Source organism: Phyllobates terribilis, unplaced genomic scaffold (genome assembly GCF_046119375.1).
Source record: "Phyllobates terribilis strain yellow unplaced genomic scaffold, ASM4611937v1 Scaffold_8__6_contigs__length_399053987, whole genome shotgun sequence".
Lineage (NCBI taxonomy): Eukaryota > Metazoa > Chordata > Amphibia > Anura > Dendrobatidae > Phyllobates > Phyllobates terribilis.
Window position 1 is genome coordinate 30,982,170 of NW_027362768.1, and position 25,908 is coordinate 31,008,077.

The 25,908-nt window shown below is 45.7% G+C and overlaps 1 protein-coding gene across 3 annotated transcripts in view; it reads right to left on the reverse strand.

Annotated features, from left to right (window-relative positions):
- Positions 1-25,908, reverse strand: part of LOC141156680 (complement factor H-related protein 1-like) — a 494,422-nt gene that overhangs the window by 249,276 nt on the left and 219,238 nt on the right. For all 3 annotated transcript variants that reach the window (XM_073642923.1, XM_073642922.1, XM_073642920.1), the window contains exon 5: positions 1,482-1,667. In XM_073642923.1, the coding sequence (XP_073499024.1) occupies positions 1,482-1,667 (186 nt within the window). The remainder of the gene's footprint in view (positions 1-1,481; positions 1,668-25,908) is intronic.

A 25,908-nucleotide genomic window follows, 5' to 3' on the forward strand; every position in this document is an offset into this window, starting at 1 on the left:
GAATATTAATTTCTTTAATAGTGGGCGCATAGTGTCAGCAACGATGCAGCTCCTGCACCTGTTTAGCGATCCTCCGCACCCGCTATTATTATATTACTAGTATGAATATTCACCCTTCTCCACTCCCATGGGCATGGAGAAGGGTGAATATTCATTCTCCTTAGTAGCAGGCACGCAGGATTGCTTAGCCGAAGCGGGAGCTACGGCACTGCTGACACCGTGCGCCAGCTATTAAAGAACATGGATATTCACTCCTCTCCACTACCATGGTCCCGGCGTGGAGAGGAGTGAATATACCAGCAGCTCACCTCAGCATCTGAGGGCGTGTGGCAGTGACTTCATGCGCTGTGCTGATGCTGAGGTGAGATGCAGGCAGAACAGGATGCAGTGCTGGAGCAGAGGGGAGAAAGGTGAGTAGAAGTGTTTATTTTTTTCAAGTGTGCAGTGATGAGGGGGCCATACATACCAGAATTGGGGATGAGGGGTACCATGCATACCAGGATTGGGGATGAGGGGTGCCATGCATACCAGGATTGGGGATGATGGGGCCATACATACCAGGATTGGGGATGATGGAGCCATGCATACCAGAATTAGGGATGAGGGGTGCCATGCATACCAGAATTGGAGATGAGGGGGCCCTCAGACTTCATTCACATATCCGTGTTTAAACACATGTGTGAAAAAATGGTACTGGTGTCATTAGTGTTTTGGATCAGTGTGTCATCAGTATTTTTCATAGATGGATAAACAAATTACTAAGCTTCTCGTATACTTTGTAATGTTAAATATGTAAAACAAGTATAAACCCTGCTGTAACTAAATAAGTTAAAAGCAAAAGCTGAGTTGTCCACGATTCGGAACCCAGTCCTTTGTCTGCCCTTATTCACACAGCTCACATCTGACAAAAGGTAGGGTTTTTAATATTAGACAGTGTAGGACCGTCGCGAATAGGGTCACCTTGTCGTTGGTGGGATGGCTTTTATGCTATTTTTGATCAAAAATAGTGTGTACTAAGAACCCTGTTATTTAAATCCACTTTTGCTTCTTACCTATTTAGTTACAGCAGGGTTTATACGCATTTTGTGTCTTGTAGGTTTTGTCTGTTTCATGGCCAATGTGAACATGAATTTATATGCTGCATGTATACAAACTCAAACCCCAGCTCAATGTGTGTGTTTTTTCAATTTTAAATACATACAGCCCATGGACAACACACTTATGCTAATCTTGTGTTATACGTGTTTTTCCCCGACCCATAGACTTGTATTGGTCCTTGTCATCCGTGCTGCTGGAAAAAAAATTGGACATATCTCCATGAGATTTAAACGGACACACGGTCAGTGAAAAAACATGGACATGTGAACAGCACCATATATTATAATGAATGCATGTTTTATCTGTGAAAAAAACGGTTAAAACATGTAGGTGCAACACGGACGTCTGAATGAGGCCTAAGATGTTTTGAATGATTACATCACCTTTACAGGTTGGAGGATCCACATTCCATGATCCATCTGCAGTACAATAAATTTGAGATGGTCCTCTAAGAGTATGCTTTGGATTTTTGCATTTAAAGTTTACAACAGAGCCCATAGAAAATTCATCATCTGTCACAGAAGTAATGACTCTCACACTGTCATCCATCACTGGTGGACATAGGCGAGCTGTAATAAAATTAGAAATAACATGATCAATTAAGTTTTTTGTTCAATTGGACTTTGGCTTAAAAAAAGGAAAAACATCAATAAAAGCAAAAGACTGCAGTGTGTGAAAAAGAGCAAGATCACTATTCTTGTAAATGATTTACTGCCATCCTGTGGATAGATGATAAATGCTATTCGTGGGACAACCTCTTTCAGGTTAGCAGTTTGCATCTTCATTATGCCGAGAGAAATAAAAGTTTTAACACTACCTATCTGGCTGTGAAAGTCAGAGGGCAGGTGCCCATCAGACACTTCTGCTATCACCTTGCACTTATTAACCCCTTGAGGATGCAGCTAATTTTCACTTTTGTGCTTTCATTTTTCCTCTTATTTTTCCAAAAGCCATAATGTTTTAATTTGCTGATTCATTATGTTGATTACATCAAAAGTCTGGAGTAAAAAAAACCTTCAAATGTTGCAGAATATTTGAGCAACAAGAAGTTGTGCAAAAATTTGTCATCTTTTGGCATTTTCATGCCAGATTTGGGCAGCTCTGCGAAAATGGACAGAGCTGGGGAGAAGCCAGGGTGGGACAGGGCATGATAACGCCTGCCCAACAAAGTAATTAAAAGTGGAGTACCTTACGGCAGAAATGCTACTCCAGTCCCTGAATGGACTAACATTTCTGGCAAGGTTCACGTTGGCACGCACCAGTGATAAGATGCGCCTACGGGCGGGGCCACACTAGCGAATCACATTCAATGTAAGAGCATGAGCTATGCTAATGACATTCGGCTCCTGCTCTGCTGCGAGCGGGAGTCGAATGTCAGTGCTCCGTGCTGCGATCCTCTCGCACAGAAAGGCTCACAGCACAGCTGCGGAGGGGATGGAGAAATCAATTTCTCCATCTCCTGTGCTGCTGGCATCAGTGGGTATCGCACTGCACTCGGGTGATATCCGAGTGCAGTGTGATGTTTCACACGCACCCATAGATTATATGGGTGCGTGCGATCTGAATGCAGCATGCAATCTCAGCATGCTGGGAATTTTTTCCAACCCGATTGCAATCTTTCGCTGGAAAAAAAGCAACTGAGCACACACTCACAGGATTAAATTGGTCCGAATGCAATCTGATTTTTTATCGGATTGCATTCATCCGATTTAAGTGAAAGTGAGAGCGAACCCTAAATCAGTAAGTGGCATGGACCTCTTAATAAATGAGGCGCATCTCACTCCTGGACATTGGCATCAATTTATTAAGACTTATTTTGATTGCCAGTCCTAATGAATTGGGACCAAGATGTCTTGATCTATTTGCATTTAATTTTTGGGGCATGTGCGGCGATAAAAAATGGACCATTCTAGTATTTTTTCTTTTTTTACTTTATGGCGTTTTCCTTGTGGGCTAAGCAATCTTATAATTTGTTAGATCCGGCATTTTTAAATGAGAAAATGCATGTGTCTTTTCCTTTTACATTTCCTTTTTTTTCTGCTTTTTAATGTATTTTTCCCCTTATTTGATGCATTTTTAGTGCACATTTGAAGCAATATTTAATATGTGTTACATATAGTACACAAAGGCTTTGATTCAGCACTTAAATATGCAACGGCATTTTTTACTTGCTTTTTACATATTTTTTTTCTTACAAGCACCTCATAAAAGCGTTGAGAAAAAAAAGCATTAAAACTACACAGTTCAACAGCGTCTTTATGCACACAGCAGTAAGGACTTTTCATTAAAGGGAATGTGTCACCCCCTGGGCGATATCAGACCTCCACTATGGGCATACAGGTGACAGAAAAGTAAATCTATACTTACCTGTATGGCCCATAGCAGAGGTCTGACTGCAGAGAAATCTGGCAAACTCCTATCCTATCTCCTAAATCGCCGCCTCTGTGCTAAATTGCTATATTCCCCCCCTCCCATGCATGTCACAGGGCCCTGTGACGTGCCCTGCTCAGCCTCCCCTCCACTCCCATGGAGCACGCTTAGTTTCCCTCCGGCCCCGTTTGTATTGCGCAAGCAATGGTGAGTCACTGAGACTTCCGCTCCGCTGGCAGTACGCAGCCAAACAGGGCTGGAGGGAAACATAGCGCGCTCTATGGGAGCAGTGCTTTGCGCATGCGCGGGAGGGGAGGCAGAGAAGGGCACATCACAGGTCCTGTCACAGGGCCCTGTAACATGCATGGGAGGGGGGGCATATGGTAATTTAGCACAGAGGTGGTGATTTAGGGGAATAGTAAGCAGCTAGGTGGGGATTTCTTCCCGTCCTCCGGACGCCAAGCCTCTGGATAACCGACTTTATAAAACCAGATTTCTCTGCAATCAGACCTCTACTATGGGCCATACAGGTAAGTATAGATTTACTTTTCTATCACCTGTGTAGCACCCCGAGGGCTCGGCTGCTACAGGGGTATTGCACCTCGATCCAGAGGTGTGGTATTCCACTCCCGGGTAAGGATGGAGGGTGGGACTGAGCTCAGCTAGTTGCATGCACTACACTCATCCCATTTCCGGGGGACAGAACAACGGTACTCCCACCAGATAGATGTGCAGGTACGACAGCGTCTGTCCCTGGCTGGAGTGGGAGGGGGGGAGGAACATCCCAGTAGTGTAGGAGCAGTCAGGGGAGGGACTCTGGGCATAGGAGGAGCCCATTGGTTGCATTGTGACCTGGGCTCGGGTGTCAGAGGGAATATATAAGGTGGGCACCATCTTAGGAGAGGGTCCTGTTCAGAGGAGAGTCGGTTCAGAGAGGAGCTCAGCCAGAGAGGGCTGAGGGGGAGCTGTGGCTCCGTCTGGGCCCAGCTCCAGAGCCAGGCCTGAAGCAGAGAGAGGAAGAAAAAGGAACACAAGGAAAGGCCCAGAGACGCAAGCAGAGGGAACCCGGAGATCCCATGAGTGAACTAAAACGGGTGAAGGGTTGGCAGAGAAGGGTACCGGATCCCAAGCTGGTGGAGGCAAATCATCCTTAGCCAGGAACCGGAGGTCGTGGTCAAGCTTTGGCACGACCCCTCGCCACATCCACCAGGAAGGCACGCCACATAGGGTCAGGAAAACCGGAGAGAGGTTTTGCCCCATAAGGCCCGAGGAAGCCAGACATAGGTGGGTCCCTGGTGAGGACGGCCAGTAGGAAGGAAGAGAGGGGAGCTCAGGACCACGCTCTGGAACTGCCTGGGAGTTGGCCGAGTCCCGCACCTGGTGGACGCAGCACGGCTCGGGTGGTCACTCTTGGCCGAAGTGACCGGAGCAACACCTGTGAGTAAAAGCCTTGAAACTGCACCACACGTCTCTGAGCTTCCTTGCTGCACCATCACTACCACTATCATCCACATCTGCTGCCCTGAGGCCATACCCCTCCCGTTGGGGGTTATACCATCCACGCTGCACATCTGTACCACCGGCCTCAGCGGACTGTCCTGCAGCGGCGGCTTCATAGCCGCATTCAACGGGTGGCGTAGTCGAACACTCTAACATCTACTGCTAAAGACTGCCACTCAGCTTGACTCCCTGGGCACGGACCGGGTCACTGCCACGAGACTACTACCCCCATCTGATCCGGCTCCGGGTAAGCCCCCGTGCGCGCGATGCCGCACGACACAGCAGGCCCAGGGGCGCGTCACCTGTTTGCCTATAGTAGAGGTCTGATATCACCCAGGGGGTGACACAGTCCATTTAAATCTCATTCACTTTGCTTGGACAGTTAAACATAGCTGAATTTCTGCAAAAAAAAATCACAGCAGAATAAATGTAGTATTTACAATCCATGTGAACACCGCCTAACTGTCCAAGCAAAGTGGATGTAATTTCATGAAAACCCTGCCACTGTTCATCTATAGGCACTGTTGAATTGTATAGTTTTGATTAGTGTTGAGCATTCCGATACTGAAATATCGGGTATCGGCCGATATTCGCGGTATCGGAATTCCGATACTTAATTCCGATACTTTTGCAATATCGTATACCGGAATCGGAAGTTCCCATAATGCAATGAGCCAGTTTCATTTTATTCAGCCAATGAGGATCCTAGGAAGTGTGGGCACATGATGTTAGGCATGTAGGCATCTTAACTAATGGCATGGCTGTGATTGGCTGCTGAAATGATGTCATAATGCACTATAAAAGCCGCCGCCGCCATTTTGAGCTCACTCTGCTGTGAATTCAGTTAGGGATAGGACGCTGTTGTTCTGAGGGACAGTTTTAGCTACCTATTTGGTCTATTCTGCTTTACCCAAGCTACTTTATAAATCGCTGTGCCTTGCAGCGCTAGTGCACAGTTCTCTGTGCTGTTCACCGCTGTCTGCAAGGTCTGGTGTGTGAGTGCAGCTCACCCTGTAGTGTGTGCTTCAGCCACGTCTGGTTGTAGTGCACTCAGTGTGTGTCACTGCCTCATACATTGTCCTTTTTTGCCAATTCATAATTTTTCCTGATTTCTCCTATTAGTGTGGTGGTTCCATCCGTATTCAGCTAAATTGGTTCCAAACACACTATATAGGAGTAGTTAGAGGAGCCTTTCTGCAGCATTGGACCCTGCAGCCCCAGCCAGATTAGTATTAGCCTATTTTTTGTAGCCTCATCTATTGCATCGTAGGTTACCTTCCTACATTTTAATAGCTACAAAAAGTTTGTGATACTATCGGTATTACATCTTTGGGCACATCCAGTGTCTTTTTGTGACAAAAAAAACCTAAATAAAGTTCACCAAACCCTCCACTTTACAGTTGTGTAGGCCACATTAGCTCATATTAAAGTCTAGTCCACTCTTTAAAAAATTGGTATTTCTTATACCTGTTAGCAGCTGTTCAGGAATAAGCACACTAAGCCCTTAGTACTTTTCTGCCTATCTTTATCAGTCTACCAAGATGAACAAGGCAGGGAGTAAGGCATGTGGTCATGGTCGTTGGCGTGGGAGTGGAGTTTCTGCAGGGAGAGGACGTGAGGATTCTGTGCCTGCAGGGAGAGGACGTGGGGATTCTGTGCCTGCTGCGGGCACCAGTGACTCAGCATCCCCCAGTTTTACCAGGGAACAGTCCTTTATGCGCAGCTTTGTAGGAGCTAGCCGTACCCCACTGCTGCGGGAGGACCAAATTGAAGTCGTTGTCGGATGGATGGCAGCTAACGCATCGACTTCAATTAGTTCCAGATCCTCTCAGGTCCTGAGCACTGAAGAGCACACATCTGTCTCTTCACCACCTGCCAAATTGCCCAGGCAGTCAGAGAGCCCTGGACAGGAGCCATCTCTACTTCTGTTCTCTGAATCTCTTGGCTTGGAAAGAGGGGGCCAGCCAAGCAGAATTCGAGAATTTGAAGAAGAGGTAGTATGCAGTGATGCGCAACCGTTTTGTCTCTCTGAATCTGAAGAGGCGGGTTGGCCAGTGCCTATGGGCAGCAGCACACCTCAGTACGCATCTGATGATGAGACTCAGGTGCCACTTTCTGGTGCATACTGTGCTGTCGAGACTACCCAGGAGAAGCAGTTGTTTGAAGAGGGTGGTGTAGATGATGAGGTCCTTGACCCATCATGGCGTGAGGGACAGGAAGGTGGTGGGAGCAGCTCTGAGGAAGAGATTCCCCGAACAGCCCAAAAAGGAGGGAGAGGGAGGGGGCAGACTTGGTTGCCTGTAGCCTCCATTTCGGCACCCATTAGGAGCATGGCTCTTCCAAAATCCAAAGCGGGCGCTCCCAAGACTTGCAGTGCCTGGTCCTTTTTTGACACAGTTGCAGATGACATTTGCTTTGTCAAATGCAAGCTGTGTAATCAGAAGGTGAAAAGAGGGAAAAGTGTCAGCAACCTCAATACCACAAATATGTGGAAACATGTGCGGACCAAGCACGTGGTGGAGTTACAAAAACACATTGAAGACCTAGGCCAACCTACAGCGCCACCTACCACCTCTTCAGCTCGTGTTGTAGCCTCTTCCTCCAGCTCACACAGAGCTGGTTCGGCTTCCTCACAGGATCGCCATGGAAGAATCTCTGGCACTGTTGTACAGAGACACAGTGTAATTCCACCCACAGCACCACTTTCCCAGTCATCCTCACACTCCCAGGCCAGTCTACAGCCATCGTTAGCACAGGCATGGGAGAAAAGGCGCCCATACTCGGCAAACCACCCCCGAGCACAGGCTCTGAATACTGGCATTGCTAAACTACTGGCCCTTGAAATGCTATCATTCAGGCTGGTGGAGACTGACACCTTCCGTAACTTTATGGCATTGGCAGTCCCACAATACAACGTGCCCAGCCGCTTTTATTTCAGCAGGCAAGCCGTCCCTGCCCTGCAACATCATGTGGAGGGAAAAATTAAACAAGCGCTACAAAACGCCGTCAGTAGCAAGGTCCACCTGACCACCGATGCGTGGACCAGTATGCATGGACAGGGACGATACCTTTCCATCACTGCCCATTGGGTAAATGTTGTGGAGCCGGGTACAGATCTTGAGAGTGGCGTTGTATGTGTTCTGCCAACTCCAAGGATTGGAGGAATCCAGTCTGTACACATTGACTCCTCCTCATACTCCAGTTCCTCTGAATCAGCGCTGCAGGAGCCGTCACGGTCTACCTCCACATCGACCCGTGAACGACCTGTTATGGTGACCAATATGAGCACAGCCGTGGCCAAACGTCAACAGGCCGTATTAAAATTAATTTCTTTGGGGAATCGAAGCCACACAGCGCAGGATCTCTGGAATGCCATCAAGCAGCAGAGCGACGTGTGGTTTGTGCCAGCGAATCTCCAGCCAGGCATGGTAGTGTGTGACAATGGCCGAAATCTGATGGCAGCTCTGGGCCTAGGCAACCTCACTCACATCCCATGTTCCCATGTCTGGCACATGTGCTCAACTTGGTCGTGCAGAGTTTTTTGAGGGACTATCCGGATCTTGATGCACTGCTTCACAAGGTCCGCATAGAGTGCGCTCACTTGCGGCGTTCCAGCAACGCAAGATCACGCATTGCAGCTCTGCAGCGCCGATTACGTCTTCCGGAACATCGCATCATATGTGACCTACCCACCAGGTGGAATTCAACGTTACATATGTTGAAGAGGTTGTGTGAGCAGCAGGCAGCAGTAATGGAGTACCAGCTGCAGCAGGCGCAAACAAGTCGCAGTGCGTGCCGTTCACACTTCACCACCACTGAGAGGGCCTCTATGAAGGACATTTGCCACATTTTGCGTGCCTTCGATTATTCCACGCGGATGGCGAGTGCAGATGATGCACTAGTCAGCATGACTATCCCCCTTATCTGCCTGCTTGAAAAAACACTGCAAGCACTAAGGGATGAGGTTTTGGAAGAGGTGGAAGATGAGGAGTCACAAATGCCATCTGCTTCTCTACAGTCTGCGCAACGTGGTTCCTCACAAAGGCCTAGGCAGGGGACACTTTGTGAGGAGGATGAGGAGGAGTCAATGGATGAGGAAGACATCTGTCCAGAGGAGGGAGGTACACAATGCTCTAGTAGTCAGTATCTAGAGCGAGGGTGGGGTGATGCAGAGCAGGCAGAGATCATGCGTCAAGCAGGGGACAGCGTTTCTTGGCCAGTTGGCAGTCTGCAGCACATGGTTGATTTCATGCTGCAGTGCCTGAGAAACGACCGCCGCATCGCCCACATTCTCAACACGGCTGATTATTGGGTGTCCACCCTCCTAGATCCTCGCTACTGGGACAACTTACAAAGCCTCATAACACCGTTGAACCGGGAGCGTAAAATGCGGGAGTACCAAGACGCACTGGTGCATTCCAACCGAGAGCAGTGCTGCTAGTGCTTTACAAAGCAGCTCAGTGCGTCGAGGCAGTGGAGGAAGCTCTGCACAAAGAGGGAGCAGAAGCAGCGCCTCAGCACAAGGCAAGACCAGTATGGCCGAAATGTGTTTTGTGTCCCCGCCGCCACAAATGTCTACACCATCACAGACGGCTCCAGTCAGCAGGAGGCAACATTTCCGTCAGATGGTGACAGACTACATGTCTTGCCCTCTTAGTGTACTCCCAAACGGCTCTTCTCCCTTCAAGTTTTGGGTCTGTAAGCTGGATACATGGCCAGAGCTTAGTCAGTATGCATTGGAGGTGCTAGCTTGCCCTGCTGCTAGTGTATTATCGGAACGCGTCTTTAGTGCCGCAGGTGGTGTACTAACAGACCGTCGCATGCGACTATCCTCCGATAACGTTGACCGGCTTACTTTTCTCAAAATGAACAAGGCCTGGATCTCTCATGAATTTGCCTGTCCTCTTCCAGAATAAATAATTGGTTGGCAACAGTATCCAGGTCTCCTGTTGTGTTCATGTTTCTACCACCTGAACTGTAATCCCTGAGCTCCAACACCGCCAGTTGGCGCTCGGAAGTGCCGTCTACACAGTCAACACTTGCTGCCGTGTTATTGGGGTTCAGTAACGTCAGCTGTTCCCCTGCTGTGCGGACGGCAATTTCTCCTGCTCTGTCCACATTCTCACTACTACAGATTTTAAAGTTGCTCCAATTACACCTCTGGCTCCTCTGTTTTCAGTATTATCCCTGAGCTCCAACACCGCCAGTTGGCGCTCGGAAGTGCCGTCTGCACAGTCAACACTTGCTGCCGTGTTATTGGGGTTCAGTAATGTCAGCTGTTCCCCTGCTGTGCGGACGGCAATTTCTCCTGCTCTGTCCACATTCTCACTACTACAGATTTTAAAGTTGCTCCAATTACACCTCTGGCTCCTCTGTTTTCAGTATTATCCCTGAGCTCCAACACCGCCAGTTGGCACTCGGAAGTGCCGTCTGCACAGTCAACACTTGCTGCCATGTTATTGGGGTTCAGTAATGTCAGCTGTTCCCCTGCTGTGCGGACGGCAATTTCTCCTGCTCTGTCCACATTCTCACTAGTACAGATTTTAAAGTTGCTCCAATTACACCTCTGGCTCCTCTGTTTTCAGTATTATCCCTGGGCTCCAATACCGCTAGTTGCTGCTCTGAAGTGCCGTCTGCACAGTCAACGCTTCCTCCAGTGTTATTGGGGTTCAGTAACATCAGCTGTTCCCCAGCTGTGTGTCCGGCAAATTCTCCTGCTTTGTCCACATCCACTGTACTACTGATTTAAAACTTGCTCCAATTACACCTCTGGCTCCTCTGTTTTTTGTATTTACCCTGGGCTCCAATACCGATAGTTGCTGCTCAGAAGTGCCGTCTGCACAGTCAACGCTTGCTCCAGTGTTATTGGGGTTCAGTAACGTCAGCTGTTCCCCAGCTGTGTGTCCGGAAAAATTCTCCTGCTTTGTCCACATCCACTGTACTACTCATTTAAAACTTGCTCCAATTACACCTCTGGCTCTTCTGTTTTTAGTATTTACCCTGGGCTCCAATACCGCTAGTTGCTGCTCAGAAGTGCCGTCTGCACAGTCAACGCTTGCTCCAGTGTTATTGGGGTTCAGTAACGTCAGCTGTTCCCCAGCTGTGTGTCCGGCAAATTCTCCTGCTTTGTCCACATTCACACTACTACAGATTTTAAAGTTGCTCCAATTACACCTCTGGCTCCACTCTGTTTTTAGTATTTACCCTGGGTTCCAGCACGCCAGCTGTTTCCGGGTAGTGTTGTAACGGGTCTGGGAGGCGGAACCTCTGAGCTACTATACAAGGGGGCGGTCCTTGTAATGGAGCGGGTGGCGACCAGGCAGGCAGTCACAGCAGGTGACCGGGACAGTCTCTGGAAGAACGGGCAGGAGATCACGGCAAGTGACTGGGGCAGTCTCTGGATGAACGGGCAGATGGTCACGGCAAGTGACCGGGGCAGTCTCTGGATGAACGGGCAGATGGTCACGGCAAGTGAGCGGGGCAGTCTCTGGATGAACGGGCAGATGGTCACGGCAAGTGACCGGGGCAGTCTCTGGGTAAAGGGTTGGTACGACCTGTGGCGGCTGATGGTACACGTGAGCTCCCAGGTGAGCAGGCGAGAGTCTCTGGATAAACGGGTGGTCACAGCATGTGACGGCGGAGCCTCCAGGAAGGCTAGCAGGCAGGAAGCAGATGTGCGCTCCCAGGTGAGCGGGCAAGCTGGTCCTTAGACAGACTGACAGGAGTTGCAAGGCAGACCGTCGGACCTCAGGCTAGCAGGCAGGTAGCGGAATATCAGGCAGGAATAAGACAGCAAGCTGGCAGGAATCTGGCAGGTATCTGGCAGGTAACTGGCAACGGGACCTGAGGGCTGAAGCAGAGTAGTGAACAGTGCAACAACATTGCTCGGGCACCTCCATTTTGGAGGAGGTGCCTTATATATGGTGAAGTCCTCCGGCCATCGGCCGGGGACTCCTTAGGACGGCGCGCGCGGCCCCTTTAAGAGGGAGGGAGAGCGCGCGCGCCCTAAGCACAGTGGCCGGGAAGGAGCGCGCGCTGCCAGCAGAGCGGGAGGAGGACGCCGGGCACGGAGCAGGGAGGTGAGGGGAACAGCATCCCTGCCTAGCAGAGGGCAGGGACGCCGGCGCTACAAGTGTCAACGTAACTTTGCCTCCAATGCGTTGTCCTGTCGTGTTGCGGTTGGGTTAGCCGACTCTATGGTGCCTGCAGTTTAGGTGACTCCTATTTGGGCTGCGGGATCGGGCAATGAAGGCTGGTTCCATAGTGCCAATAGGACAAGCACCCCCTGTAGGACTGTGGGTTTTGGTAACTGCGGCCGGCTGGCGGCCTTGAAACTTTTTTTTACATGGGTATCTTCTGCTACCCATCCAGGTTCCAGTACTGTCAGCTGGTTCTCGGCAGTGCCTTTGGATTAGGTGCTTCCTTCTCAGTATCAAAGTTCCACCAATGTCTGCTTGTCCTTGGTAGTGCTTTCTGGCACAGGTACCTCCTGCTTAGTAACCGAGTTCCAGTACCGTCAGCTGGTCTTCGGTAGTTCCATTGGCTCTTGTACCTTCTGCTACCCATCCGGGTTCCAGTACCGTCAGCTGGTCCTCGGTAGTTCCATTTGCTCTTGTACCTTCTACTACCCATCCGGGTTCCAGTACCGTCAGCTGGTTCTCGGCAGTGTCTTTGGCACGGGTACTCCCTACTGCCCAGCCTGGCTCCAGCACGCCAGCTGTTTCCAGGTAGTGTCAACGTCACTTTGCCTCCAATGCGTTGTCCTGTCATGTTGCGGTCGGGTTAGCCAACTCTATGGTGCCTGCAGTTTAGGTGACTCCTATGTCGGCTGCGGGATCTGGCAATGAAGGCTGGCTCCATAGTGCCAATAGGACAAGCACCCCCTGTAGGACTGTGGGTTTTGGTAACTGCGGCCGGCTCGCGGCCTTGAAACTTTTTTTTACATGGGTACCTTCTGCTACCCATCCGGTTTCCAGTACGGTCAGCTGGTTCTCGGCAGTGCCTTTGGATTAGGTGCCTTCTTCTCGGTATCCAAGTTCCACCAACGTCTGCTGGTCGTTGGTAGTGCTTTCTGGCACAGGTACCTCCTGCTTAGTAACCGAGTTCCAGTACCGTCAGCTGGTCTTCGGTAGTTCAATTGGCTCTTGTACCTTCTGCTACCCATCCGGGTTCCAGTACCGTCAGCTGGTCCTCGGTAGTTCCATTTGCTCTTGTACCTTCTACTACCCATCCGGGTTCCAGTACCGTCAGCTGGTTCTCGGCAGTGTCTTTGGCACGGGTACTCCCTCCTGCCCAGCCTGGTTCCAGCACGCCAGCTGTTTCCAGGTAGTGTCAACGTCACTTTGCCTCCAATGCGTTGTCCTGTCGTGTTGCGGTCGGGTTAGCCGACTCTATGGTGCCTGCAGTTTAGGTGATTCCTATGTGGGCTGCGGGATCTGGCAATGAAGGCTGGTTCCATAGTGCCAATAGGACAAGCACCCCCTGTAGGACTGTGGGTTTCGGTAACTGCGGCCGGCTCGCGGCCTTGAAACTTTTTTTTACATGGGCACCTTCTGCTACTCATCCGGGTTCCAGTACCGTCAGCTGGTTCTCGGCAGTGCCTTTGGATTAGGTGCCTCCTTCTCGGTATCCAAGTTCCACCAACATCTGCTGGTCCTTGGTAGTGCTTTCTGGCACAGGTACCTCCTGCTTAGTAACCGAGTTCCAGTACAGTCAGCTGGTCTTCGGTAGTTCTATTGGCTCTTGTACCTTCTGCTACCCATCCGGGTTCCAGTACCGTCAGCTGGTCCTCGGTAGTTCCATTTGCTCTTGTACCTTCTACTACCCATCCGGGTTCCAGTACCGTCAGCTGGTTCTCGGCAGTGCCTTTTGCTTAGGTGCCTCCTTCACGGTATCCAAGTTCCACCAACGTCTGCTGGTCCTTGGTAGTGCTTTCTGGCACAGGTACCTCCTGCTTAGTAACCGAGTTCCAGTACCGTCAGCTGGTCTTCGGTAGTTCCATTGGCTCTTGTACCTTCTGCTACCCATCCGGGTTCCAGTACCGTCAGCTGGTCCTCGGTAGTTCCATTTGCTCTTGTACCTTCTACTACCCATCCGGGTTCCAGTACCGTCAGCTGGTTCTCGGCAGTGCCTTTGGATTATGTGCCTCCTTCTCAGTATCCAAGTTCCACCAACGTCTGCTGGTCCTTGGTAGTGCTTTCTGGCACAGGTACCTCCTGCTTAGTAACCGAGTTCCAGTACCGTCAGCTGGTCTTCGGTAGTTCCATTGGCTCTTGTACCTTCTGCTACCCATCCGGGTTCCAGTACCGTCAGCTGGTCCTCGGTAGTTTCATTTGCTCTTGTACCTTCTACTACCCATCCGGGTTCCAGTACCGTCAGCTGGTTCTCGGCAGTGCCTTTGGATTAGGTGCCTCCTTCTCGGTATCCAAGTTCCACCAACGTCTGCTGGTCGTTGGTAGTGCTTTCTGGCACAGGTACCTCCTGCTTAGTAACCGAGTTCCAGTACCATCAGCTGGTCTTCGGTAGTTCAATTGGCTCTTGTACCTTCTGCTACCCATCCGGGTTCCAGTACCGTCAGCTGGTCCTCGGTAGTTCCTCAGCCTTCTTGTACCTTCTGCTACATTTCCAAGTTCAAGCTCTTTGAAATGGTTCTTGGTAATCACTCTTGATCTCCCTGACGAGGACCCTGAAGACGAGGACCCTGAAGACCAACCCGAAGAAGACGAGGACCCCGAAGACGACGACCCTGAAGACAAGGACCCTGAAGACCACCCCGAAGAAGACGAGGACCCTGAAGACCACCCCGAAGAAGACGAGGACCCCGAAGACGACGACCCTGAAGACCACCCTGAAGAAGACCAAGAAGATGACCCTGAAGAAGTTGACCAAGAGGACAAAGAAGAGAAGACAACCACCAAGATACAGAAGAACAAGAGACAGAAAACCAAGAAGCAAAAGTACAAGAAGCTGCAGAACAAAAAGCGGAAGAACATTAAGCATAAGACTAAAAATCAGAGCAAAAGATAATATCTAAATTATAAGCAGAAGATGACTAAGCAGTGTATGGGGGTGAGTCCGTTCCTCCTCGTGGTGCCCCTGGAAAAGACCTGCTGCTGCAGGCCAAACTGAACGCGGACAAATCCTGTTGTAAATCTTTTGTGACGGGCAGAACGAAAGGTGTAATGTTCAAACTTTTATAGATAGCAACTACAGGAATGCCTGTCACAAATAAGAATATGATGAAGAAGAAGAATATGAAGAAGATGAAGAAGTAGAATATGAAGAAGAATAATAGTTGAATAAGAAGATTATGAAAAATTAAAAAAAAAAGAATAATACGAAGAATGTGAAGAAGAAGAAGATGAAGAAGGTGAAGAAGAAGTTGATGAAAAAGATGCTGATGCTGAGGATGATGAAGGAGAAAGTATGGGAGAAGTAAAAAAGAAGGTGAAGAGCATGGAAGTAGTGAAACATAAATATCTGACAAAATATAAAAATACTTAACATAGTCAATATTTCCGTAACTCAGAACGTCTTGAAAAAAATATTAATTCCTGCTATTCCATTTGATTGGGCTAAACCCCTATGCCTTTATTGTCTCCCCCACCTCCCCCAATACATTCTACATTATTCTTAGTTGTTTTCCTTCATGTAGAATTAACCTACAAGGAAAGAAAGGGTTTATTTTCATTCCGATATTTCTGTCCCATTGACTTGCATTGGTTTCCGGTATCGGAATCGGCGATATCCGATACTTTTCGGGTATCGGTCCGATCCAATCCGATCCGATATTTCTCGATATCGGAAGGTATCGTTTAACACTAGTTTTGATGCATTTTTTCTCTACAAACTTTGTAAAATACACACGTTAAAATACACAGTTCGATTTTTAAGCATAGAATCAAAGATTTTCTATACTTTTAAAAAGCATTAAAAGCACTGCTCCAATTCTGCACCATGAACGCATCAAACAATGGAGGGAAGCAATAAAAAACACAGCAAAAACACAATAATCAGAGAACATTATCATTGCATCATGTGGTGTGGATACCTGCAGATAAAAAAAGTAACAGAGAAAATGCAGCTTTATGCTATGTGTGAACACGATCTCAGTGTTACATTTTCATTACATTTTTTATGGGTTTAATAGAAAAAAAAATCAACCATGCCACTTTTTTACTCTATTTACCGATCACTGTAAATAATCTGTTTTCTGCTTTGACCGGGTTGCTATGATATCAGGGATACCAAATATGACCGTGTTATTTGCTGATTTGTAATGTTTATTTAAACAAGTGCATTAAAATGACATTATTGTAATAGTTTTTCATTATTTTTTTAGCAATTTTTTAGGAAGAAAAAAAATCTGACTTTTATTTTACCCCTTAGAATACATGGACGTAGAAATGTCCTGGCATATACAGTGGTGTGAAAAAGTGTTTGCCCCTTTCCTGATTTCATATTCTTTTGCATCTTTGTCACACTTAAATGTTTCAGATCATAAAACAAAATTAAATATTAGACAAAAATAACCAGGGTCGGTTTTAGACAAAGTGGGGACCTTGGCAAAAATTTAAAGTGGGGCCCCAAATGCTGACATATTGCACCAATACACAGAAACATTTTGGTTGTATTTACATGCACTGAGTTCATGCCGTTAAATGAGCGTTAATCAACAATACTGAAGTTATTCAACGCTTGTTTCTCGGCCTCTTTACACCGGCTGAGGAAGAATGATGGGCACAGAATGATCACTAGTAAATCAATCTGTCCACATACAGTATCATGTTATCAGCAGCATATCTGCAGTTTACACCGGGCGATGAGCTGCTGAGAACAATGATTTTGTTCTGCCATAAACAATCTAATCACTCGATGAATAGGCAGCATTTTGCTTGTTTAGTATAATGCACCCCACAGTCCTCCACATAGTATAATGTACCCCATAGTCCTCCATATTGTATAATGCACACCCCATGGTACTCCATATAGTATAATGCACCCGAAAGTAGGAGGGGAAGGGAGGATCAGGAAACTTCACCCTGGATCCATGCCGAGGTGAATATGCTTCAGCGAAGGGTGCCGGCCCCACTGGTGAGCACAGCAAGTAACAGTAGAACGTAGAAGGAGGGATGATTGGCACTCTGACGGGTATTTTATTTAGATCATAGTAAAAAAGAGATTAAAACAGTCTGACACATTTCTGGCTCTAGAACTGCACCCTTAGTGGTAGCCTACGACTAGGGGCGCAGTCCTAGCACCAGAAACGTATCTGACTGTTTTAATCTCTGTTTCACTATGATCTAAATAAAGTACCTGATTTTACCCATCGGGGTGCCGAGCACCCGATAGTACTCCATATTATTTAATGCACACCCCATTGTAGTCCATATTGTATAATTCACCCCCATAGCCCTCCATATAGTATAATGCACACCCCATATTCCTTCATACAGCAAATGCACATCCCATAGTCCTCCATGCAGTATAATGCATTCCCCATAGTCTTCCATACAGTATAATGCACTCCCCATAGTCCTACATATAGTATAATGCACTCCCCATAGTCCTCAATATAGTATCATGCATCCCATAGTCCTCCATATTGTATAATGCACCCCTCATAGTCCTCCATATACTGTAGTATAATGCACACTCCATAGTCCTCCATATAGAAAAATGCACACTCCATAGTCCTACATATAGTATAATGCACACTCCATAGTCTTTCATATAGTATAATACATTCCCCATAGTCCTCCATATAGTATAATGCACACTCTATAGTCCTCCATATAGTATAATGTACACCCATAGTCCTCCATATAGTATAAGCACAGCCATAGTCCTCCATATAGTATAACACAATCCCCGTAGTCCTCCATTGTCACAGAAGGTGTGGAAAGACTTAGTGCAACATAGAGGGAAGAGGAAAAAGGAGTCCAGACACTAGGGAAAGGAGGGAGTGGAGACCTCCTAGTCTGGTCTAGTGTCATCCTGTCTCTTCTACCGTCCCTATATTGGCTCTTCACCAATCGCCACACGCATGCCTCTACCTGACTTTCCCTGGTGTATGGCTAAGGCTAGGGAAGGAAAGAGATGAGCACTAGTCGATCTCCACTAAACTCTATAGACAACAAGGATAGACAAACAGGGGGGGAATTGCTTAGCTTTAGATGACTTCAAACAAATGCGCACATGGCCTCAAGCTCCAGAGAGGACGAAATACTGCTCTTGCTAAGCCTCACAAGTAGTAATGAATATCGCTGGCACCTGCCTCTCAGACACACCAGGTATTTATAGACCCAGGCCAGGGAGCTAATTAGGCAGAGGGAGGTAGCCGCTGGGTCCTAGAGACAGCCAGCCTCTAGGAAGATGTTTGTAATGCCAAACATAGAGATCTCCTGCAACCAACTGCAGGGCGACTGTATGTCACCTCTGACACCCGTGGTCCAAATTAAATAAAAAAGCGGTATATAGGGCGCTAAAAGAATGAACACTAGAAGTGAAAATTTTTTTTAGGGCTAAAAAATAAATTTAATGAGCCTTTTCCACAACGCGCTTCGATAGAGAACTATCTTCTTCAGGTGGTACAAGGGTATGAGCACAAACATAAAATATATATAGACAAAGATTCACAGTGATTGGTTGATACTAATTAGTTAACCTGGGTCCAAACAAAGGAAACCCTTCATGTGCTGGTGCGAAGTGTCCACATTGGTTTCACATAAGCCACCTTCACATGAATACAAAATATCAAAAACACATTGGATAAGGTATAGGATATGGCAATACATGTTGATAAAGAGTTACACAAAAATACATCTGTAGTACCTACATCAATTTCATAGAAATCACCTACACATAAATACAAAAAATCAAAACATATTAAGTGAGATATAGAATGAAGTAATACATGTTAAAAAACAGTTATTCAAAACTGTATCATAAAAAAGAAAAAAAAAACACATTTAAAACATAGCAATAATAATTCCATTAGAAAGGAGAAGGAAATGACCTTAAGAGGTGGTTACATTTTCAAGGGCCAAATTCAGACCCTTAGGGGCCAACGTGCCCAACTTGAAGATCCAAAAACTTTCTTTATTAATCAAACTCACTAATCAGTCGGGGACAGTATCAGGTATGTGGTCTATAATAGTAAGCCTCATATCTCCTGGATCTTTTTGATGAACAATGCTAAAATGTTTGGATACGCTGTGTAATTGATAACCTATCCGAATGTTATGTCTATGTTTATTTAGACGTCCGTGCATCGTTTGTATCGTTCGACCCACGTACTGGAGGTTGCAAGTGCACTCAAGTAAATAGATCACATGTGTCGACTGACAATTCACATTATGTTTGATAGAGAATTTTTTTCCTGTGGTATATGATGAAAAATTCTTTTGATTACCATTTTGAATGACTCTACAACATAAACATTTAGGCATATTACATGGAAGACACCCCGAACAGACGCCCTCTTGTGAGGCTTGTATTCTAGATTTCAGGGATGTATTACTTGGTGCTATTAAGTTTCGCAAATTTCTGTTCTTCCTATAAATAATGCTCAGCTTGTTAGGTATAAAGGCTCCTATATGTGCAATAGATGCAATTGCTGGTTCCTCTGTTCCATCCCGACAGGATCCAGCTATTATCTCTGAGGGATCGAAATCTGATCCTATTCTAATTCTAAATCCTCCGTCTACCACACCCGATTCCCCTGACAAAAAGAGAAGTTTGTCTTTAAAATTTCTTAAATCTATTAAACAAAATAATTTTTATGAACAGCACAAGAAAATTTTACCAACTGTTTCTACAAAAATGAGAGTTATAAAATCTATGGCAGATAAAAATAGGTCAGAAAATAACAAGAGGGTTTCAATTGATACAAAAAATTTAGACACTATTCAGACGATGCAGTCCTTTTTGGACTTAAATCCTACATCTTTGAATATAGCCCCAATAGTCCATTCCATAGATAAAGATCCAGTCCAGTTTCCATCAGACCTTGAAATCAACTCCTCACCCACCGCCATATCTACACAAATGGAGGTCCATGTTGACCCCAAGAATTTATCCTTGTTGACAGTGCACAACTATACACTTTCTCAAACTGATCTCCATCCAATCAACGGTGACCCTTCGTTTGAATCACCGGTTGTGGATGGGATCCGCATTTCTCTGATTAAGGAACCAAATACCACCACCATCACTTATCCTGTAGTTACTTTACATGCTTTTCGAAATGTGTCTTTGACAATTGACTTAACCCCATCTGTACAAGAATCATCAACTAGAGCCAATTTTTCGGTTTGTGTGAATGAGAAAAATGCTGCTTACAGTATATTCAGAATCCAACATGAGGGATTCAAAAATCACACAGTTTTTTCGGGTTGCCCCCGGACGTCACTCAAAGAGAAAAAGAGAAAACGGGGTTGTAGAGGGAGAGGACGAACCCACTGCAAACCCAGTACCTCTACTGGATATATCCCAAAAAAGGACAAAGGCAGATTAGAACACAATAGTACGAAGGAAATTTAGGAATTTTTAATTTGTCGGACCATATTTTAACCGATGATGAGATCCGATTACTTGAACGAGGTCTGTCCTTCTGCCCTAATTCTCCTACTAATGTGTTTTCTTTATATCTTGATCTCAATGATTTTTTTAAAAAATTATCTATACAACGATATTTTTGATTAGAAGAAAGGAGAGGAAAAACTATAATTCCACCTCCACAAAGCCCCTCCCTGGCCACCAATCTAGAGACTGAACTGATGCATGTAGATGTGCATGGACATTCGAGTAAATTCTACCCACTGCATCATAAAGGTTCCCATAATGAAACATTTCAACAACTTATTTTAAAGGAGATTCGGTCCTTTAAACATCAAAAAACTAAGGATAATATGAGTCCCGGTGAGAGACTAGCCGTCATTTCACTTAGAGACAACCAAAATCTGTTTATCAAGAATGCAGACAAAGGGGGTGGCGTAGTACTCATGATAGAGGCTGGTATATTGGGGAGGGAAACAGAATTATGGCTGATCATGACTACTATGAAATGCTATCTCAGGACCCGTCGGTTTCTATATTTTTAAAATATAAGGAGCATATTAGGACCGCACATGCAAAGGGTCTTCTAAACAAAAAAAGAGAATTTTTTTTCGGATATAACTACATTCAGGGTTCCTTTTTTCTATTTTCTCCCCAAGATACACAAAAAACCCATCAATTCCCCGGGCCCCCAATCATTTCGGGAATTAGTTCCATCACCAATAACCTTTCCCATTATGTCGACCTTTTTCTTCAAAAATATGTTGTTAAGCTTGATTCCTACCTGAGAGACTCCTCCCAACTAATTAAACTTTTGAGAAACCTCCCCCCTGTGAATGATTGCCTCATCTTGACCCTTGATGTTAGTGCTCTTTATAGCAATATATCCCACGACTTGGGGTTGCAAGCAATCGATCAATTCTTGTCGATGAACACTAATATTCCAGTTGAGCAAAGGAATTTCCTTAAAACATCTATGATGTTTATATTAAATATTAATGTATTCACATTTGAAGGGGTGGTTTACCGTCAGATAAAGGGCTGCGCGATGGGGACTAGGTTCGCCTCCAGTTATGCAAATTTGTTTATGGGGGGTTTTGAGTCCGTCTTCATCGCGCAGTCCCCCCCGGCGGCCAACCATATGGTGTTTTATCGCCGCTTCATAGACGACTTATTTTTCCTGTGGAGGGGAACTAGCGAGAGTGCATTGAAATTCGTTGACTAAATCAATGCCAATCCATGGGGTTTATCATTTACAGCGACCTTTTCTTAAACTGCCTTACAGTTTCCGGATCTTATAGTGCAGTTGATCTAACAGGAAGATTGTTCACATCAACTTTTTTTAAACCTGTGGATGTTAACAGTTATTTAATATTCGATAGTGGACATCTCCCGAAATGGTTCACCAATGTCCCTTATGGGCAATACTGCAGGGTCCGAAAAAACTGCACCAGAGATTCAGAATTTTTAGTGGAATCTAAAATATTGAAAAAACAATTTCTACAGAAAGGCTACCCCAAGAAGTTATTGATGGATGCTTTCTCCAGAACTAAAACCCTTACACAGAATAAGTGTCTTGATAGGATTGAGTCATTCACCAATAAAAATAAGAGTAGAAATAAACTAGCCTCAGATCTGACTAGATGGAGCATGGTCAAAACATTTAGTCAATCTAGGGTTACCATTAGAGATGAGCGTTGTTCTACTCGAACTGTTCGCCAATCTCAAATTCGAGCTGTTTTGGGCGGTGTTCGAGCCGTTCGGCGAACACGAACGATTTGAGAAAAATTCGGCTGTTCGAGGTTATGTTCGATAACTGTTCGTGCACCAAAATCATAACTGGATTTTTCTCAGTAATGATGAAAATTAATGTTAATACGCAGTTTGAGTGTACAGCGGGGTGGGGGGAGGGGCAGGGGATGGATCTCTGCAGGAATAATGAAGATCTCCATTTTTTTTTCTCTTTCCCGCATTTGCAGTGGGGAGGTGCAGTCTGTCAGCCTATCAGCAGTGCACACACGGAGCGAACTGCTGTTTTTCACACAAGCAAGGGCATGTGTCATTGGCAGTGTATGTCACATGTCCTTGCCCTATAAGACCAAGCCATTTTCCCCGTCGCCACCATTTTCTCACTGCTGCAGCTGCGTGTTAGATGGCACCGCTGTTGCTGTGTGCGCTATACCTTGTTAATTTCAAGCCAATTTTCGCACAAATCTACAGATAGCTTGGGAGTAGGGAATAGTTGTGATTGCAGTCCTTTTAAGGACTAGGTTACAGCATTTCCTATGACTTTTATCAGGCAGGTCTGTGCTCTTAAATAGATAGATTGTGGGAGTAAAGACTAATTGTAATTGCAGTCCTTTTCAGGACTAGGTTACATCAGTTCCTATCAGTTTTTGCCAGGCAGGTCTGTGCCAGTGCTGTGCAAGTTTTTTTCACAGCATTTGGCTGAATCTAGCAAAGCTAATCCTTTTTGGCCTATTGCAGAGTGTGTTAGTCAGTGGAGTAGCCTATCTGTGTTGCAAGATATACCACCTGTGTATAGAATACCAATTTTTTTACTGCACCTAGTGAAGTAAAATCTTTTGGGCATAGCATCATTCTATTAGTCCATCTATACTGACCTCCATCAGGTTGCAAATTGAATATAATTTTTGTCTGCATCTAGCTCTGAAAAAATATTTTGGCTTCTAGCAGTGTGTGGGACTTGTTCTATTAGTCCATCTATACTGACCTCCATCAGGTTGCAAACTGAATATAATTTTTTTCTGCATCTAGCTCTGAAAAAATATTTGGCCTTCTAGCAGTGTGTGGGACTTTCTCTATTAGTCCATCTATACTGACCTCCATCAGGTTGCAAATTAAAAATAATTTTTATCTGCATCTAGCTCTGAAAAAATATTTGGCCTTCTAGCAGTGTGTGGGACTTTCTCTATTAGTCCATCTATACTGACCTCCATCAGGTTGCAAATTAAAAATTATTTTTATCTGCATCTACCTCTGAAAAAATATTTGAGCTTCTAGCTGTGTGTGGGACTTGATCTATTAGTCCATCTATACTGACCTCCATCAGGTTGCAAACTGAATATAATTTTTTTCTGCATCTAGCTCTGAAAAAATATTTGGCCTTCTAGTAGTGTGTGGGACTTTCTCTATTAGTCCATCTATACTGACCTCCATCAGGTTGCAAATTAAAAATAATTTTTATCTGCATCTAGCTCAGAAAAAATATTTGGCCTTCTAGCAGTGTGTGGGACTTTCTCTATTAGTCCATCTATACTGACCTCCATCAGGTTGCAAATTAAAAATAATTTTTATCTGCATCTAGCTCTGAAAAAATATTTGACCTTCTAGCAGTGTGTGGGACTTTCTCTATTAGTCCATCTATACTGACCTCCATCAGGTTGCAAATTAAAAATAATTTTTATCTGCATCTACCTCTGAAAAAATATTTGGGCTTCTAGCTGTGTGTGGGACTTGTTCTATTAGTCCATCTATACTGACCTCCATCAGGTTGCAAACTGAATATAATTTTTTTCTGCATCTAGCTCTGAAAAAATATTTGGCCTTCTAGCAGTGTGTGGGACTTTCTCTATTAGTCCATCTATACTGACCTCCATCAGGTTGCAAATTAAAAATAATTTTTTTTCTGCATCTACCTCTGAAAAAATATTGGGCTTCTAGCTGTTTGTGGGACTTGTTCTATTAATCCATCTATACAGACCTCCATCAGGTTGCAAACTGAATATAATTTTTTTCTGCATCTACCTCTGAAAAAATATTTGGGCTTCTAGCTGTGTGTGGGACTTGTTCTATTAGTCCATCTATACTGACCTCCATCAGGTTGCAAACTGAATATAATTTTTTTCTGCATCTAGCTCTGAAAAAATATTTGGCCTTCTAGCAGTGTGTGGGACTTGTTCTATTAGTCCACCTATACTGACCTCCATCAGGTTGCAAATTCAAAATAATTTTTTGTCTGCATCTAGCTCTGAAAAAATATTTGGCCTTCTAGCAGTGTGTAGGACTTTCTCTATTAGTCCATCTATACTGACCTCCATCAGGTTGCAAACTGAATATATTTTTTTTCTGCATCTACCTCTGAAAAAATATTTGGGCTTCTAGCTGTGTGTGGGACTTGTTCTATTAGTCCATCTATACTGACCTCCATCAGGTTGCAAATCGAATATAATTTTTTTCTGCATCTAACCCAGCCAATAGTTTTGGCCTAATACCACAGTTTGGCCACTCAGCTCTGCTCGGTTCCCATCCATTGTTTTTTTGTGCAAACAACTCCAGAGTTGTGAATTAGTTAACCACCAAAATGAGTGGAAAAAGGCCTGCTGCTGGTGGAAAGGGGAATTGGCGTGTTGGGAAGGGGAAAAAAGGTTGTGTCCGTGGGGTAGGTGTTAAAGCAACAGTAACATCTGCAGAAGAAAGACCATCTTCCAGCCAAACTAAAATGTCTACTTCTTTTAGCGGACAATGTGATAAGATCCCTTTCTTACGGCCACGCCAATCGCTACAAATTCCAGATGAGGCACAAAAACAGCAGGTGCTTCAACGGATATCAAGTGCTCCTTTAAGTGGGCTCTCCTCCACATCAACTTCAACATCACAAATACTCCAGTCCTCAAAGGTGTCACCCCAATCGCACTTGCTTCCTCACAGCTCCCAAATCTCCAGCTGCACGTCTGAGTATGAGGTAGAACAGATGGTTGAGTCTGCAGAGCTGTTTACTCATACTATAGCCTGGGAATCAGAGGTCGACTCCAGCGCTTCTGTGAATCCAGACGAGGAAATGATCTGCACTGATGCCCAGAATCTTTATGAGTCGGATCCAGGACCAGACGCAGAAGGTTCTGACCATAATGTAGACCCTCATTCCCAAACTGTAACTCCTGTTGGTGGAGACAATGAGGAAGACGATAATGAGACTCAAATACCTGATTGGAGCGACAACTTTAGTTTTTTGTCAGGGCAGGAACAGGTTGGCTCTGAGGACGACGGGTGTGATAACGCACAGGGTGATGATGATGAGGTTGGAGATCCCACTTACTGTCAACCCACAGTCAGCCAAGAGATGAGGTTAGCAGAGGAGGTGGAGGAAGATGCTAGTGACGACGAGGTCAGGTTGCGCCTTCCTGGACAGAGACGTAGTACTGGAAGCACGTCAACAACTGCATCCTCAAACACAACTCTGCCTCTCACCACAAGTCGTGGTGGCTCTTCAGGTCGCATGGGTGCTAAGCCTTGCATAGCCTGGGCATTTTTTCAAATCGATAAAGATGACCCAACTCGTGTTATCTGTAACATTTGTCAGCAAAAGCTAAGTAGAGGCCAAAAAATACATAGTTTGAGTACTTCATGCATGAACCGGCA